The 16,852-nt window shown below is 36.9% G+C and overlaps 2 protein-coding genes across 4 annotated transcripts; one reads left to right on the forward strand and one right to left on the reverse strand.

Annotated features, from left to right (window-relative positions):
* Positions 1 to 2,437: 2,437 nt before the first annotated feature.
* On the reverse strand, positions 2,438 to 7,245 carry DNAJB9 (DnaJ heat shock protein family (Hsp40) member B9). 3 transcript variants are annotated; one of them, XM_036863850.1, is made up of 3 exons: positions 7,058 to 7,245; positions 5,197 to 5,423; positions 2,438 to 4,253 (listed from the first exon to the last, which is right to left on the reverse strand). In XM_036863850.1, the coding sequence occupies exons 2-3, from the start codon at positions 5,411 to 5,413 to the stop codon at positions 3,799 to 3,801; spliced, it is 672 nt and encodes a 223-aa protein (XP_036719745.1). In that variant the 5' UTR covers positions 5,414 to 5,423; positions 7,058 to 7,245; the 3' UTR covers positions 2,438 to 3,798. The 3 variants fall into 3 exon arrangements, with proteins under 3 accessions (XP_036719745.1, XP_036719743.1, XP_036719744.1); XM_036863848.1 differs by having other exon boundaries at positions 7,080 to 7,244; XM_036863849.1 differs by lacking the exon at positions 7,058 to 7,245 and adding an exon at positions 6,932 to 7,043.
* Positions 7,246 to 7,360: 115 nt separating this feature from the next.
* THAP5 (THAP domain containing 5) lies at positions 7,361 to 15,101 on the forward strand. Its single transcript, XM_036863821.1, has 3 exons — positions 7,361 to 7,550; positions 11,055 to 11,247; positions 11,771 to 15,101. Exons 1-3 carry the CDS (start codon positions 7,471 to 7,473, stop codon positions 12,683 to 12,685), a joined length of 1,188 nt encoding a protein of 395 aa, XP_036719716.1. The 5' UTR covers positions 7,361 to 7,470; the 3' UTR covers positions 12,686 to 15,101.
* Positions 15,102 to 16,852: the final 1,751 nt, after the last annotated feature.

Below are 16,852 nucleotides of genomic sequence, written 5' to 3' on the forward strand. Positions count from 1 at the left end.
TAAGACAAGAGGCCCAAAACGGAGTTGTTTATGCTAAGCCCCACAACATCTAACCAAGGCTTAAGTACTGTTTCAGCTCTCCCAGAAATGGAATCTTAACCCAATCAGGAACTACCTGATGGGCACTAGTGACGTAATCTGCCTGATAGACCCCTGCCATCCCCTAAAGGAAAGTGACCTTGCGACAACTTTTTGCTGGTATAACTTCCTTGTCCTGCTTCTTCCTGCCTGTAAGTCTTTCATGTTGTTTAGTTCCTCAGAGCTCCTTTCTATCAGCTAGGTGGAAAGCTGCCTGACACATGAATCGTTGAATAAAGCCAGTAAGATCTTTAAAATTTACTCATGTGAATTTTGTTTTTTAACAATAGGGAACATACACACTGCACATCTGCTGTTATCTTCCACTGACTTTGGCTGTGGTTGATGTAAATGTAAACTAAATGTGGATTCATACTGTTTCATCTAATCCTGTCTGACACCATCACCACATGGAAGGAAACCTTGGTGTAAGCAGGTTAGGTAAGATAAGGACCTATGCCTGATTCATTGATGCATGTCAGTAAATACAGGGTTGGATGTTAGGGTTTCTCTTCCTTACTGTTGGTTTTCCTTAAATGTCTGAATTCCTTGGGCATCTGTTATGTGTTTATGAAGGACTTACATCAACTTGCACAGATAGATGAGAAAAGCAGTTTCTTCAGCAGTTACGTATGCCCGTGTTAAAGCTCCTTTTTGAATAGAAGCTATGGTTTCTTGTAAGTTGTCAGGGTATTTCAACCTGCAGGCAACTGCAGGTGAGTATGTGGTCAGCACGCAGAAGTTACTATTCCCTACACATGCCAAAGTAAGACGGCTTTATTTACTCTGGGAGTGGAGGGCTGCTATTACTCACCAGCACCCACTCCATCACCAAGTGAAAATTCACTTCACCTCTTCTCTTTTTTTGGCATCTCATTACCCTCAAATGGGGAGCCTGCCCAGGGATAATCTCTTTCTTCGAAGAGTTATCCTAAGTCCCTGACCTGAAGAAAAAGCTGTCAACAGTTTACCTGAAGGGGAGAGAAAAGGGCAAGGGTTCCCCATGAAGTTCTACTTTGGCCCATTCTTTCACTTTGCTTCCCCCTGCCCCAACCCCCTAAAAATCTGAGACTTAAAAGCTTCTCCAGGACACCTTGACTGTGGTTCTCTGATTTCCCTCTCAATTCAATTTTTTCTGTTTTATACCTTTTCCTTTATATCATGCCTCAAAACTTCTGTATGTTGTTTTACAGCATGTTTACAACTTCATTATTATATTTTCTGTCATTGGGACCAAAAGGGGAAACAATCATGACTGATTTTATTCAAACTGTCACCTGGAACTAAAGATGCCAGCAATAACATGAAAAATTAAAACCTTAGAGACCTACTGCTGATACCAATCTCTTCTTTATTCTGTTTGGCAATGGTCTCATTTTCCTCTAGTGTGTTTTTATTTGCTTTTACTTCAAAAAAATTAGAATAACTACCCCAGGATTGTACAAATTCTTAATTGACCTTGGGCAACCTAAATTTTCATGGAACTAATCTCAGAATTGGACCTGAAATTTAGAGCACAAAACTACCTACCAATCTGCAGCACCAAAAGAATTTCATGCCTACCCCATGCACTATAGCATCCAATGCAAGACATACTCAATCCAGAAAACTTGAATAATTACAGAAATTAGTTCAAGAAAAAGATTAAGTCATGTTATGAATATTACTATTTTACACCGAAGAAAAGAAGTGATAAATTTCATGTGTTGACTTGTGTAGGGAGTGTAGATTAAGCTACTGTCTTGGTCATTTCATAACTACAGTTTACCATTCTCCCTGTGCATTCAACCTGTATAAACTATAAAGAAGAAAAATTTTAAATTACTGAGCAAACTTTCATGTTGATTACTGGTCTAATTTCTAGTTGCTTATATAACTAACTACTCACACACACATACCTGTAGATTACCTAAGCGTCTTTATATTTAGTTTGTATCATAAGAGTTATGATTCATGGTACATTTTTCCTTGCAAAAAGTATGCCAAAGAGCCAAATGGGAGGTTAAAAAAAAAGAAGGGGTTCAAATAAATGTTTAAAATGGGAAAAACAAGAAAGATAATCAAGGGTACAGATGCTAACAATATTAAAATAATCCTTGAAGTTCATCGTCATTTGAAAAAAAATTTTTTTTTTTTTTGCTTCATTTGTTCTCTTTAATAGGCCACAGATAATCCTCAGACCAAAATACAATGTATGGCTATTTTCTTATTATCAAACAAAATTAGTAGATATAACTTTCAGGAAATAATTAAGGTACATAAATATAATAGAATAAATTCATTTTCTTCACAGATTTCAAATTAAAGATGATCACTAACAAATACAGCTTCATGCAAAGTCTGCTTTTTCCCAACCAGGCCTAAAGAGGAAAGCAGCAGGGGCAAGAATACTTGCTCCTAGCAAGCAAATACACCAAAATTATAATTAACAAGATCTTCAAGCTACCAAAATCTGTGAGGGAAGGAGGATGGAGGACGATAAGAAAGCAAGAGAAATTACTAAACGGCAATCTAACAAGGTCACCTCAGGGTTTCAGGTTAGTGAAAAGTAACTTCTAGAATATGGTCTACAATCAGTATAAGCAGCCCAATTGCTTATATACTCTCCCTGTCTCCAAAACTGCTGAATAAACTTTTAACAATAAAATGACAACAGAGAACATCACATTGTAAATATTATATTTCTCTCACTAAGGTGTATGAGATATTTACTAGTTTTAATATGTATCCATAGGATTAATACTCATGTGGAGTATAACACGGAAAAGTGCGGAACTAAAGAAATAAGTCTATCTGAAAACAAAAGCACACATTTCTTAGGATTTAAAAATATTGCACATAATAAGGTGGCACAGAAATTACTGGCTGTTTTTATGAACAGAATGAGGTATTAGTCAATCTCTAAAGATGAGGGCAAAGAAGAAAAACCACACACACACACACACAAATACGTAAATCCATACTAAGACCTAAAGCGTCAACAATTAAGAAAGAAATGTGAAAAGATGTGTAAAATAGCTATGATTTCAACACTACAAAATCATTAGCCAGGGACCAAACACGTAACAAACTCTGGGCAATGTTAAGTTTTCAACTTTCTTTGAGTCTAAATGACTATGAGCAATACAATCATTTCCTTTACTCAAATTCTTCTGCATGGTTCTCTGATAAATATTAAACCATACCTTTCTGAAGCTTTCAGTGGAAATTAACCAAGATACTGCTTGCTATCCTTTGCTGAACGACTCAATTATACAGTTTCACATACATTTTGCGACCCAAGTCAGAGATGCTACAGAGCATGCAATTTTAAATTAGCAAAGGTTTCACTGCAAAAAAATCATTCAAGTTCACACAATTTAAATCTACAATAACTTTTAAAATTTAACCTTTAAATATTTATCAGGCAAATTCATTTTTTCCTTGGTAATAAAACTGGTCATGTTAATAAGCCCAAGGGCAGGTAGAGAAAAAAGACCAGGCAGAATTATAATATTTTTTAAAGAACCTTGCCTAATCAGGGAAATTAATAATTAGCTATTTCTCTACTAACTGAATGTTGCTGAATTTCTCAAAAACAGTTTAAATATATTTGATAGCTATATCAAGTTAAGTGAAATCATGCACTTGTCAAAATAGTTCACAAAAAATTGGTTCTGCATCAAAGATATTGAAGAAGAGTCAACTAGTTGGGTTTAAAGAGAACAGAAAAAGGACAAACTACTGCCCTGAACAGTCAGTGTATGTAGTAACCATATTTCCTTTTCGTTGAGTGACAGTCCTACAGTGCTTGCTAGATCCATGGAAGCTATTTTCAGTCTGTACTGTATGTCGATTGGTGGTGGTGTCAAAACCACTAAAAGAAAACATTTTCTCCATATCTTCAAACATGTCATCAAACAACCCACCTCCAAAAGAAAACTCCTGGAAATGGTGCCTTTGTCTACTGGAACCATCCTGGCGTGCCTGGAAGTGATTTTCAAAATGCTTCTTGGACCGAGTGTTTTGGTTTTGACCAAAAAAACCAAAGTCTTTAAATAAGTCATCAAAATTGAAGTTAAACGACTGCTCAAAAGGACTTCCACTAGCTCTTTGTCCTTTACCATTAGTAAAAGCACTATGTCCAAGCGTATCATATTCTTTTCGCCTATTAGCATCTGAGAGTGTTTCATATGCTGAAAGAAATAAAAATACTTTAGTAACTGAAAGTAATCAAAATTACATATACCCAAACCTCTTAAATTTATTTTATGAAAGTATTTCACATCACAAATAAAACCAAATGCTACTAACATAAGAGAAAAGTTAGAAGTCACAAAAGGCAGAGACTTTGTCTTATCCGTTGCATACTATCAGCAGTTAGCACAATGCCTGCCTCTAGTAAATAACCAATAAATATTTGTTAAATAAATGCTACTATTAATACAAATAAATATGGGGGCAACAATTTCAGAGTTATTATTTGTGCAAAATCATCACTTGTATGAAAGAATTTAATGAACAAATTCAGAGGAATTCACATTTTTCACTTATTAGTTGAAGTAAATGTTTAACTCCAACTCCCTACTCAGTTACCTCCACCCACGATTAATTACTAAATGCTCAGGAGATGCAATTTGTTTTAGAATTAGTCTTAAGTCAAAACTTGTTTCGTACTTTTCCTTTAAAGACAAATGTGGCTTTGAGATGTAGACCAAGTGAGGAAGAAAAAAAACCAAGGCATTTTAGAGTCTATTTAATTTTTTTATGCTTAATATTTTTATATTTAATCTCCATAATTCATAAAAACTTTCTTCAATTAATTCATAAGTTTTGGGTACCTAAAATTCCTTTTGACATAGAAACAATAAGCAACTTCATAAATAACAAAAGAATGAAATAATACATTTTCAACATTTTCAGATCTGAATGCCAATGAAAGTATATACTTCCACACATCCAGGATCAAAATATGTTATAAGAGAAGAGCCTTGAGAATCTCACTCTCACTATATTCATGTGTAGATCCCACTCTCCCTCCCACCTCCACAAAACCTTCAAATACATACAAACTTCTTAGGTATCATTCTCCTTTACTAGTTAATACCTGTGAGACCTTGGAGATAGTCATTTACGTACCTTCTGCAATCTCTCTGAATTTTGCTTCAGCATCAGGACTCTTATTTTTATCAGGATGGTACTTCATGGCCAACTTGTGAAAGGCCTTCTTGATTTGGCGCTCTGATGCTGACTTTGGCACACCTAAGATATCATAGTAACTTTTTGAGGCCAAAATTAATTCAGTTATCATTAAAATGCAGATTGCAAAGATGAAAACTGACTGGGGAGTAGCCATTTCTAATATCCTGAAAAAGAAAAGAAAAAAAATATTATCCATGGAACTAATCTTAAGATTTTTCTTTTAAAAGAAACTGAATGAGCTTTTAGGATTCAAAGTATACTAATGCAGTATCAAAATGTTAAGCATATACAGTGCATCTTGTATCTATTTCCATGTTATTTCATTTATACAGGCCGCACTACCCCTAAATTGGTTGTAATCTTCTTGACAGCAAATATAATTCAACCAAATTAAGAAAAATCTTTCTTGGCTTTGCCTTTCCACTAATACTCTGGCCATAAACACAGTAGTTACAAAAATATAGCTTAAAATGATCTCAGTATCTCAATCTTCCCTTCTAGAATTCATATTCTAAAGGGATTTTTTAAAAATTTTAACTTATTGGGAAAAAAGTACATTACCAAGGTAATCAGCCCAGTATGTCTAAATTAGCAGTAATCTTCCCTCCCTAAGAAACTTTCAGTTTTCATTTCAGCAAGGTGAGCCAAGGATTGCACACAGAGAATCTCAATATCACATAATACTGACAACGCAACACAACAGAACGTAATCTCTTTTTAAAAAAAACTGTAAGATCCCAAATATTTAACAAAAAAGCATGGATAAACGAGTTTTGTTAAAAACTCATAATTAATAGAATTTAAGATTTCTGCGAAGGCTGCCAGAAAAATGAACTTTCATAGTTTGTACTTTAGATAAGGTAAATTCTTACTTTCTAGCTTCTCAGAAGTCGTTAAAATGTTTCTCTAACCTTAAAGAAGTTTGAACCTAGAATTCTTGAGAGCACAGATTAAATGACTTGGGATTCAAGCGACCCTGTTTGTTGAACACCGTACCACAGGAGTCCTTAAGAACCTAGGATGACATAACACAGCGGACGAAAGACGCTCTGGTTTGTGCAAAGTGCCTGCGCTCCTCTCCTGTTGGCCCGTTCGGAGCGTAATTAGCAGATGGATTACTTCTTCCCAGAGAATTACCCACAATCACGGGAACCAAGGATCAAGTACGAACTCTTGGTTTAAAGAACACAAACCGAGCGCGTACTGTGACGGATCCCTAGTCAAAGGGCGGGTCTAAAACTGACAGGGAGGCATCTTCTCAGTTTCATAAACCGTACTCCAGTTTCAAGTTGAATATACCATACTCTCCTAAAAGACGGACTTCTGCGTTATACTGACTCCTCATTCCCAAGAGAGACCCGGCGGACGGCAAGCCTGGGCCTTACTCCCCAGAGCCAGGGGCTGGTTGGGCTGAACTGGCCCTGTCAGACCTTGCGCCGCCGTCCGGTTGTCCGCGGCTCGAGGTCCGGCCCTGGGAGGAGCTGCCCGACACCCGCGAAAGCCAGCGGCAGAACCCCCCCAAAAAACCGCACTACACCGTGCTTCGACCATCTCCTTTCTCCTATTCTCTTCCTCAAGAACACCAGGCAGCCCGAAGCCCTAGCGGCGACCGTGGCGGACACCGAGGCCTAAACCCCCTCCCGGAAACCTCGGCCTCATCCCTCATTCGCACTCTCCAGCTGCAGCTGCTCCTTCAGAGACCAGAGGCGCCGGCGGATGCTGACCAGCTACTCCACAAGGCTGTGCGGCTCGGCCCCCCTAACCCCGGCCTCCGTGGCCTCCGGGAGCTGGTGCGCACCCACTGCCGCCTGTGCACCGACCTCACACTCCTGCCGTCGCCGCCGCGTCCCCTCACAGCCAGCTCCCCACAGGCGGGCCGGCCGCTGCTCGCGCCACCACCTCAGGAGGAGACCTACACGAAACGCTTTCCTATTGGCTCCCGCCTTCCCACCTGACCCTGGCGCCCTACGCGCACGTGGAAAACTGTTGTTGCTGCTCGGCCTGTGCGTCACTTCCGGCCCCAACCCCCGAAAGGGCCGTACTGAAGCCGGCAGAAGCGGAAGTGAGTCGAGGGTTGCACCGTCTTTCCGTTCCGCCCAGCCTGGCGCAGGCGCGGTGGCTCCGGCGGCCTGGATCCGCAGCCCCGCCTCAGCGAGGAAGGCCCGCCTGCGCCCCTCGGCGGCCTGGGTGTCCTGTGGCCTCGCCGCAGTGATGCCCCGCTATTGCGCAGCGATTTGCTGTAAGAACCGCCGGGGACGAAACAGTAAAGACCGGAAGCTGAGTTTTTACCCGTAAGTTGTCCCTACCGCAGAAGCGTCAGCTTGCCTTTGGGTCGCAGTCCTGTGGCGTTTGGGGTTGGGGTTTGGCGTATCTCCCGTCAGCTCTATAAATTCGTCCTTGGTTCTGCGGCCGTGTTCGGCCCCTCCGCGGGAGGAGGGCGCGAAGGCTCGAGGTCAGTTTACCTGGAAATGTTCTGACATTTCCAGGGAGGTCGCTGGACGTGTGGCGAGGCGTTGGGGCCTGTTGGAGTGTTCATAGGGCGCCTAAAGCAGTCACGTTTGCGCGATGCTCCGTGGTTTTCAGAGCGTTTCCCCACCTCCCCGGGCCTCATTTCATTGAAGACCTTAACCACCACTTCAGGTGCATCAAATGTGCCAAGTGGGAAGGTGCACTTAAAGTTAATGTACACTTGCAGTGAGTTAGGTCGCATAGTTGTTATTTAATTCCACTTTCTCTTGACGAAACTGAGGCCTTTGAGAAAGGTTAGGTAAGTGACCTTGAAAGTTTTGTGGCAGAGCCAGAATTACAACCTGTCTCCTGCTCAGGGCTCTAGATACTCTCCATTCGTTCAGAGAGCAGGGTAAGTAAGGGCTAACAGGTTTTCCCCGCTCTCCCAACGTAGAGCGTTACTCTGAAACCTTTCCTAAGCGAGGAAGCAATTGCTTTTTTTTTTTTTTTTTTCTCCTCTCTGTAAAAGCGAAAATCTTGTTCGGGCATCAGTACCTGTTAGACCTAACTCTCCTAAAAGTGAAGTGGCAGAAAGCGAACTTTGGAGACGTGGGGAATACCTGTATTCCAAATTACTACGGCCACGAAATATTTTCGTGGAACCCGAGAAGTACCCATTTTTATCTGGAAGAATAGTGAAGCAGTATTGTGTAATAAGTAAGAGGCCAGACTCCAAAGCCAGACTTAGGTTCAAATACTGGCTCCACTACTTTGTAGCTGAATAACCTTACGTAAATTATTTAACCCTTCTAGCTAAGACCTCCCATCTGTAAAGTGGAGGCACTAATAATACCTAATTCACACGTAGTGTGTGAAGACGTAAAATGGCGTTTGGCACTCATAACGTGCTTAGTGTTTATGAAAGTCAACGTATTTAGAATATTCTAATTCCTGTATTTAAAAATAATTAATTTAGCCCTAACCTGGTTGTCTTTAACTTTCTTTGAATTTTCACTAGCTATTTTGTGAAGCTTATTTGACTTTAGACCTAAAGCTTTCTGTTCACTAGTGACTCAGCTGCTTTCCATTATCTTAACTAATGAAAAAAACTGATAAGTCCAAATAAATCACACCATGTGGCAATATTTCCAGGGTTATCTTTCTCGAAGCCCTTCCACAAGTTGCAAAGAGAGATTTTAGGGGGAGAAATATATGCTAGTATATTAATGGCTCTGGCTCTGAGGAGGTTTGTAGCAAAGGATCATGTTGAGCTTGATTTAACCCCATATTTTCCATATTTACTTGGCCTTGGATTTGGGGGTGTCATAACCTCAGACTAAAAATTCTTTAATCTTTGTGGACTGCATAGTTACTGTTTTTAAGGAGGGAAAAATAATAATGCCAGAGGAAGTCAATTATAAAGAATTTTTTCCTCAAAATGAATTTACTGAAAGTGGAGTTTTTAAATGAGTTTTTGAAATTTCATGTGTAATCAGCAAACTAAAAATTGAATTAGTTTTATTCCTCTAATAGCACCAAACTTGAAGAATTGAATTTTCTCATACTAACACTATAGCAAGCGGCAAAATAAATTTATACTAATTTGAGAATTCAGTGAATATATACATATGGTGACCAGTTTATACCAGTGATTATTTTATGTTTTGGGGAGAATTAATAAGACAGAGAAACAAAATTATCAGTCAAACAAACTGAACCAATGTAGAGATACTAAGTTGTCCAGAAACATATTCTAGGAGAGTTCTTAGAGATTTACTTGTTAAGAAAACATTGCAATACAATTACCAATAAAGATATTCACAAAGTGTATTTTTTAATTGTTTGATAACTTAGCATATAGGTACAATAGAAATAATTTACAAAGGGCATCCGTATACATGAAATAACATTTAAAAAATTTTTTTGTAAAAGGCATATTCTCATTTTAGCTATAACAGAAAAGGTATAAACTTATCTGTGGCTAGTAGAGTTCCAAGTCCTCTGAAAAGAAAATTCTTTTTGCCATTAAATGCCTTTTCTCGTTAGGCCTATCATACTTATAACCTAAGTCATTTATATATGTAAGGTTAAAAATTTTTCAAACCATGTATGAATATTATATCTATGGTAAAAACTTCCAAAGGCAAATAATCTGAGTTTTCCACGGAAGGATATCAGGGTTAAAAATTATTTCCTACAAAGTACCCAGACTCTTTTCATCTAGCATCTTACAAAGTTATCAATATTTATTTTAAAAAATCGTGCTACTACGAAGCATAAATGGTTGTGATTGGGAGGAATGTATAACAGCTGCTTTTTGTATGAGAACCTTCTATGTTACTGTTTTTTAAAAATAGGAAATTATTATGTAGTATATGTGTCTTGGACTGTGTTCTTGTAAAATCTTCAAAAGAAGTATAAATCACTGTTGTTTAATACTGTTTGACTCAAACCTGATTAGACTGGTAGAATAAAGTTTTCTGTCAAATTCTGCCATTAGTCCAGTTTTACCCATAAAACACATTGTAGTACGTTAGAGCCAACTCTAAAAATCCAGGCTACTCAGTACAGGAACAACACGTATAAAGAGCTGTTTTACCTTTCTCTATCTTTTCTATTTGTTTCATATTATAAAATATCTGAGTCTGTCCTTTAACATGTTTAGTTCTTGTGTCAATTTCTCTTTCAGAACTTGAATACTTGAATTTTAGAGTTCCCAATCTACCCAAGCTGTAGAAGACTAGAAATATTGGACTAAATTACAAATGGGTAGAATTGAGGCTGATTCCAGTAAAGAGAATGGAGGATTAGAAGTTTTATAAGATTGAGTACTCATTTTATGTCAGCTAAACCATTTGTTTGAATTAATGTCTCCATATTTTAAAAATACTAATGTAAGAGCTTGAAGTTTAATACTTCTTGAATTATAGACAAGAAACCGTTTGACTTGTTATATTACTATGAAATATATTTGAATAGGACTTTGTAGTTACAAAACTCTTCACTAGTTCTAGGCAAACTACACAACAGAATGAAAAAGAAATGTAATCCATAGCAAATATGAATAGATTTTATCCTCTGTAGTAGCACAGGTTTTACTTGAAGGGACTCTGAGTTATGTTTTACAAGCCACTCTTCTCAAACAAAAGCTTTGGCTACACATCTCATATCTTAGTCCTCTTTGCTGCAGAGATGATATGGTAGTAGTTGTCATGAAGATGCTATTGTATGGTAGGAGTGGTTGTCTTGCTTTTGTGGCACTTGACCCATAGGTTACCTATATGTGTAGGCCTGGAATCTGGCAAACTTGTTAAAATATAGCAAAGTTTTCCTTTTTTTACTTTCAGGTTTCCTCTACATGACAAAGAAAGACTTGAAAAATGGTTAAAGAATATGAAACGAGATTCATGGGTTCCCAGTAAATACCAGTTCCTGTGTAGTGACCATTTTACTCCTGACTCTCTTGACATCAGATGGGGTATTCGCTATTTGAAACAAACTGCAATTCCAACAATATTTTCTTTGCCTGAAGACAATCAGGTATTGGAGGCAGGGAGTAGGGGAGAAGGGGATAATGCTGAGCATGGTGGCAGATTGCAGGGTGGCAGGTAATCAGGTAGAGGGGATGAGAGGGAAAGATAACTGCTGGGAAAACACATATTTGAGAAAGAAAAACTAATTTGTGCTTTTACTGAAAGTGTAATAATTTTTTAAAGATTTAAACCGTTTTGAAGCATAGCTTCAGAGGAGCCAAGGATAACACATACATAAATTATCAGGTTAAGTTATTAATGTAAATTAATGATCTAGATTTTTTACTGGTCTTGTGAGTAATCTCAGATTTTTCCCCATTATATTGATATATTGATTATGCGTAATGTTTTTTAAAAAATGCTTTCAAGTATATTTTGAGCTGTTATATACTGGAAACATTTTTTTAACTGAATAAAATTGCTTGGCCAGTATACTGCTCATAGTTGTACTGAAATAGTCAGCACTAACTAATAAGGGAACAAGCCTAGTAAGGACATCTTTATTAGAATTTGAAAATATTATTTTATAGGAGAAAGACCCTTCCAAAAAAAAATCTCAGAAGAAAAAATTGAAAGATGATAAAGAAATATGCCTAAAAGCCAAGTCAGAAGAGTCATTTTCATCAAATGAGCCAAAGAAGAATACAGTTGACACAGATGTCGTCCCTGAACATGCAGAATTACTTGATTCATCTGCCTTGGTAAAGCCACCAGATCCAAAAACAGAAAGTGTACAAAATAATGCATTAACTTTTAATCTGCTTAAACAAGATGCCAGAAAATCAGAACCTACCTTGGAAACATCAGTTAATCAAGACATAGGTATAGGTGGTTTTCACACATCTTTTGAGAATCTAAATTCTACAACTATTACTTTGACAACTTCAAATTCAGAAGGTATTCAGCAGTCTTTGGAAGCCCAAGAAGTGCTTGAAATAACTACCAATCATCTTGCTAACCCACATTTTACAAATAATTCTGTGGAAATTAAGTCAGCACAGGAAAATCCATTCTTGTTCAGCACAATTACTCAAAGAGTTGAAGAATTAAACACAAATAAAGAATCTGTTATTGCCATTTTTGTACCTACAGAAAATTCCAAACCTACAATTAATTCTTTTATACCTGCCCCCAAAGAAAAGGTGGAAATGGAAGAAGACATAGATGTTGAAGACTCATATAAGGATGTAGACTATGAGATGGAAGTTTTACAGATTGAGCATTCTTACTGCAGACAAGATGTAAGTAAGGAACATCTTTGGCAGAAAGTCTCTAAACTACATTCAAAGATAACTCTTCTTGAGTTACAAGAACAACAAACTCTAGGAAGATTGAAGTCTTTGGAAGCTCTTATAAGGCAGCTAAAACAGGAAAACCGGCTATCTGAAGAAAATGTCAAGATTATAGAAAACCATTTCACAACGTATGAAGTTACTATGATATAGGTTAAAGAGGTTTTAAAGCTGTGACTTTTATGTAAGCTTTTTGTTTGCCAAACCAAATTATATGTAAAGTGAACTTTTTCCTGTGTAAAGTTCTTACCTTAATGAAGCTAAGCAAGTGCTCTAATGTTATGAACTGCATCCTGTTCTTATAATGCTCATTTTTGAGAAAAACCTAGAGAGTTGTTGGGTAGAAGAAGTTTCATTACTTGTTACTTTTCCAAATTTGAAGTTAAAATGTAGTGAATAAATAATATGATTAAGTCGTAAAATGAGAGAACACGGATATGGTAAACAAGAGCCCAGAATAGAAATCAGGCTCAGGAATCAGTCTTGGTTCTACCGTTGACATGTGACTTGGACAACTTACTTATCAAGATTCTCAGTCTCTAATCTATAAAAAGAGGGCACTTAACTAGATCTCTAACATAGTCTGTTTCTTTATAATTTCTTCCCTTTCTAGTTAGATACTTTTAATAGAACAAGTTTTCTATATGATAATCTTATACTTACATAAAACTAGATGCTGGCTAGCATTTGATATTATTAACTGTTGGATTCTTCTTAATATTTATTAAATTATGTGTTGCTTGGCCTTTGGGCTATAGTTTTCTATGTTATAAAGGAAAATACTCCAGTTACAGTTTTATTCCAATTGAACTAAAATAAGGAATCAACCATTAGCCCAGTTCTTAGGAGAGGTACTTTAAACTTGAAAGAATATGTACCTTATATGTGGCAGACCGTCATAATACACAGTCATTAAAGTTTCTTGACACCTTGTATTTAAGGTTATATTTATAAACCAAAAATTTCAATGGGGTTAATTTTTTTAATACTTTTTAAAAATTATGGTTTTTATCTATTTAATATGTGTAACTTTTTAAAATGTGTGCATATGTCGTTTTAAAATTCCAGAATGATAGAGTAATACTTAATGTTATACCTTCCCACTTACATGTATTTTAGTAAAAGAAATTATAGATAGGTGGTGATGAGCTTGGAGAGACAAGTAGGAAAGAGAAATAATGGTGATAGAAATAAAATGAAACGTAAAAGCGGAGACATAGTCGTAACAACACAAATGTGAAAAATAGATGATCCCTTAGAATTGGCAGTTAATATAATTAAATACGTTACTCTTTATGGTGTTAAGCAAATTCCTGTCAGCCTGATTCTTAGTTTTCTCATCTGTTATATAAAAAATACTGTTACCTGTCTTGAAGGATGGCTTTTTGAATTCTGTAAGGTAGTAAATGTGTTTTTGGTGCCAGAAAATAGGAGGTGCTCAATAAATATTAGTTGACTACACAGCAAATAGTATTTTGTAAATAGTGTTTTGTAAATGGATGATTATTTGGGGCCATATGTCACTTAGTTTTTTTAGGCTAATAAAATTAATTAGTATTATATGAATGTGTGTCAGCTAATTATAAAAAGTTGATTAGAGGTGTCCTTATTGTGTGACTATGGGGCAAAAATCCTTAAAAATTTTGCATAAATTATGTGTATATAATTGGTAAAGTTGATGTGATGTTATTTTTAAGTTGCATTTTGCTGGTATTTAAAATAAATAATATAGATGTAAATAGCCTTCTTAAGTCATTATAAAATATGTTGTACGTTGTAGTTATTTTCTATTTAAAGTTATAGTTCACTCAGGAATAATTTAAACTAGTTGTGTTTCTTTAAACTACTAAATTATAAGTATTTAAGAAACTTTCTTGGCTTTTCTGTATTCAGTTCAGAATGTTCCCAATCTAACTCAGTTCACCAATAAATTTTATTTGGGGGTTCTGACCAACTTTATTTCTTTCTTATATTCTTACAGGAGCCTCTTAACTAATAGTACCTATATTTTCAATCTCCTGCTTCCATATCTTCCTGGACTCTGCTATCAGCTTTTTACCTAACCTATAGATCTAGCTGTATCACCTGCACACCACCTAACTTTCCTAGCTCAGAAATCTGTAATCACTCTTTAATACCTACAGAGTAAAGCAAAACTTGTTACTATCATGTATATGATCCATCCGTGATTCTGTTCATCCTGTGTTCTAGCCACACTGGACTTCTTAGTATTTCTCAAACATGCTAGACAGGTACTTGTTTTTGTGTCTTCTTATTTTATTCTCTAAATTCAACCAGTCTGTTAAAATTGTATTTCGGTTTTGTTGGAATGTCATCCCTTCTTACCAGTCAAAATTGTTTTTTCTCTGTTCCTACAGGGCTTTGTCTTATAACACTGAGCTTTGTTTTATAACACTGTAACAGTGTTTACACTGTTTGTATATCATGATGTTATCCATGGCTTTCTCTTCGACTGGACTGTATGCTTTTTGAAAGCAGAATTTTTATTCACTTTGTTTCTTTGACAATGTAATATTAACTCAATAAATGTTTGGATGAATATTTTGAATTTGCCTACTTAGAATTTCTTGGTTCTGGTCACCTAAAATCAAGAGCCTTCTTAACAAATATATCCTTGACACCTTGAGAATGATTAGGGAAGGATATAGATCTTCATATAATCTTCAAAACATTCCATGTTTCCAATGGACAGTACCATTTACCAGTTATCTTCTATGCCACCTATTAACTGATTTTTGTTGTAGAAGGCTATCCCCACCACAGACTATTTCCTACTTTCTATCTGATAGTTAAAAAGGAAATAAGTCTAAGGAAGCTGTTTATGCCTACATGTTAGGGAGATTGGTTAAGTCAAATTTAGAAAGACTTCATCATATAAATAATATGTGACGTTGATCTAAACCTCAAGCAGGTTTTGGCAAGGGGCAGTGGTGGTTTTTGGTTTTTTGGCTATGCATTTCAAAAATTTTGACGTTTTAAGGATGCTTATACATAAGGCATGCATACCACTTTGTTCTTGGTTTGTAAATTAACTTTTATAAACTTTCTTTTTTATACATAAAACCAAGGGTTTTTTTGTTTTCATTTATTTATTTATTTATTTTAGGCTGTGTTGGGTCTTAGTTTCTGTGCGAGGGCTTTCTCTAGTTGTGGCAAGCAGGGGCTACTCTTCATTGCAGTGCGCGGGCCTTTCACTGTCGCGGCCTCTCTTGTTGCGGGGCACAAGCTCCAGACGCGCAGGCTCAGTAGTTGTGGCTCACGGGCCTAGTTGCTCCGCGGCATGTGGGATCTTCCCAGACCAGGGCTCGAACCCGTGTCCCCTGCACTGGCAGGCGGATTCTCAACCACTGCGCCACCAGGGAAGCCCCAAAACCAAGTTTCTTAAGGCTACCTTTGTATTCTCTCCTGTACCTCTTGAGCCTTGAACTTTGACCCCTGCAGCAATAAAGCAGCACTTCTGTGACACACACAAGGTCATTTTTTTTTAAGAAAAAGAATGCACAGAGTTGTTACATTTTTAAGTGCTGCATTCAAAAGATACAGTTACTCAGAATTCTCTAGTTTGAATAAATTCTTGCAAAGTATCCCTACTGTAATTTGTGATATGATGCTGTGCCCTAAAATGTATTTTCTTTACTAATGAACAATTTATTATGGCACATCAGCACGATTTGTTTGGATAATACACCACTACATTCTGTTAATCATTAGGTGTGACTGAATTTCTTTTGCAGTTATTAAAAAAAAAATCTCAACTTTCTAAATATGCAGAATAAAACTTTTTAAAATAAATAAAAACATCAAGCAGGGAACTTTTCTGCATATTTTCGATCTTGAAAAAAAATCAGCCATGTATTAAGAGTTGGAATATTAATGTGCAGATAAATTTTTCTGTTTCTACCTAAATTGAACAGTTCTGCCAACTAATTTGGTGTTCAGGTACATCTTTCCTTTTTAGATTATGCTATTTTGTATTTTTGTGGGTGAGGTGGGTGGGTAGAAACACTCCCTCACAATCGTCAGAGGGAAAAAGCTACAGAGAAGGTTGGGGGGTGGGGGTGGGAGACAAGATGTATCTATATAAGAGATAAGTTCCTTCAAGGAAGGGTCTTTGTTTCATTTATCATTTTAACCAATTCTCCACCCTCTGGCTTTTTGGTTACTTGACCACCTTATCTCCAGTGAACTTTTCCTCCATTCCTCTTCAGCCACCTCATTTCTGTGGTCAGTGGTAGACCTTTGTCATCACCAGTACTTGCATCCCGTTGAAAAATGTCAACTTCAAGCTCCTCATTCTGA

Source organism: Balaenoptera musculus, chromosome 9 (genome assembly GCF_009873245.2).
Source record: "Balaenoptera musculus isolate JJ_BM4_2016_0621 chromosome 9, mBalMus1.pri.v3, whole genome shotgun sequence".
Taxonomy (NCBI): Eukaryota; Metazoa; Chordata; class Mammalia; order Artiodactyla; family Balaenopteridae; genus Balaenoptera; species Balaenoptera musculus.

Bases quoted from the DNA above. Each gene is read 5' to 3' on its own strand.
- THAP5 (XM_036863821.1), top strand. From the start codon at position 7,471: ATGCCCCGCTATTGCGCAGCGATTTGCTGTAAGAACCGCCGGGGACGA. The intron at 7,551-11,054 runs GTAAGTTGTCCC...TTTTACTTTCAG, and splicing joins CGGAAGCTGAGTTTTTACCC to GTTTCCTCTACATGACAAAG. The intron at 11,248-11,770 runs GTATTGGAGGCA...ATTATTTTATAG, and splicing joins CTTTGCCTGAAGACAATCAG to GAGAAAGACCCTTCCAAAAA.
- DNAJB9 (XM_036863850.1), bottom strand. From the start codon at position 5,413: ATGGCTACTCCCCAGTCAGTTTTCATCTTTGCAATCTGCATTTTAATG. The intron at 4,254-5,196 runs GTACGTAAATGA...TATTTCTTTCAG, and splicing joins ATTCAGAGAGATTGCAGAAG to CATATGAAACACTCTCAGAT.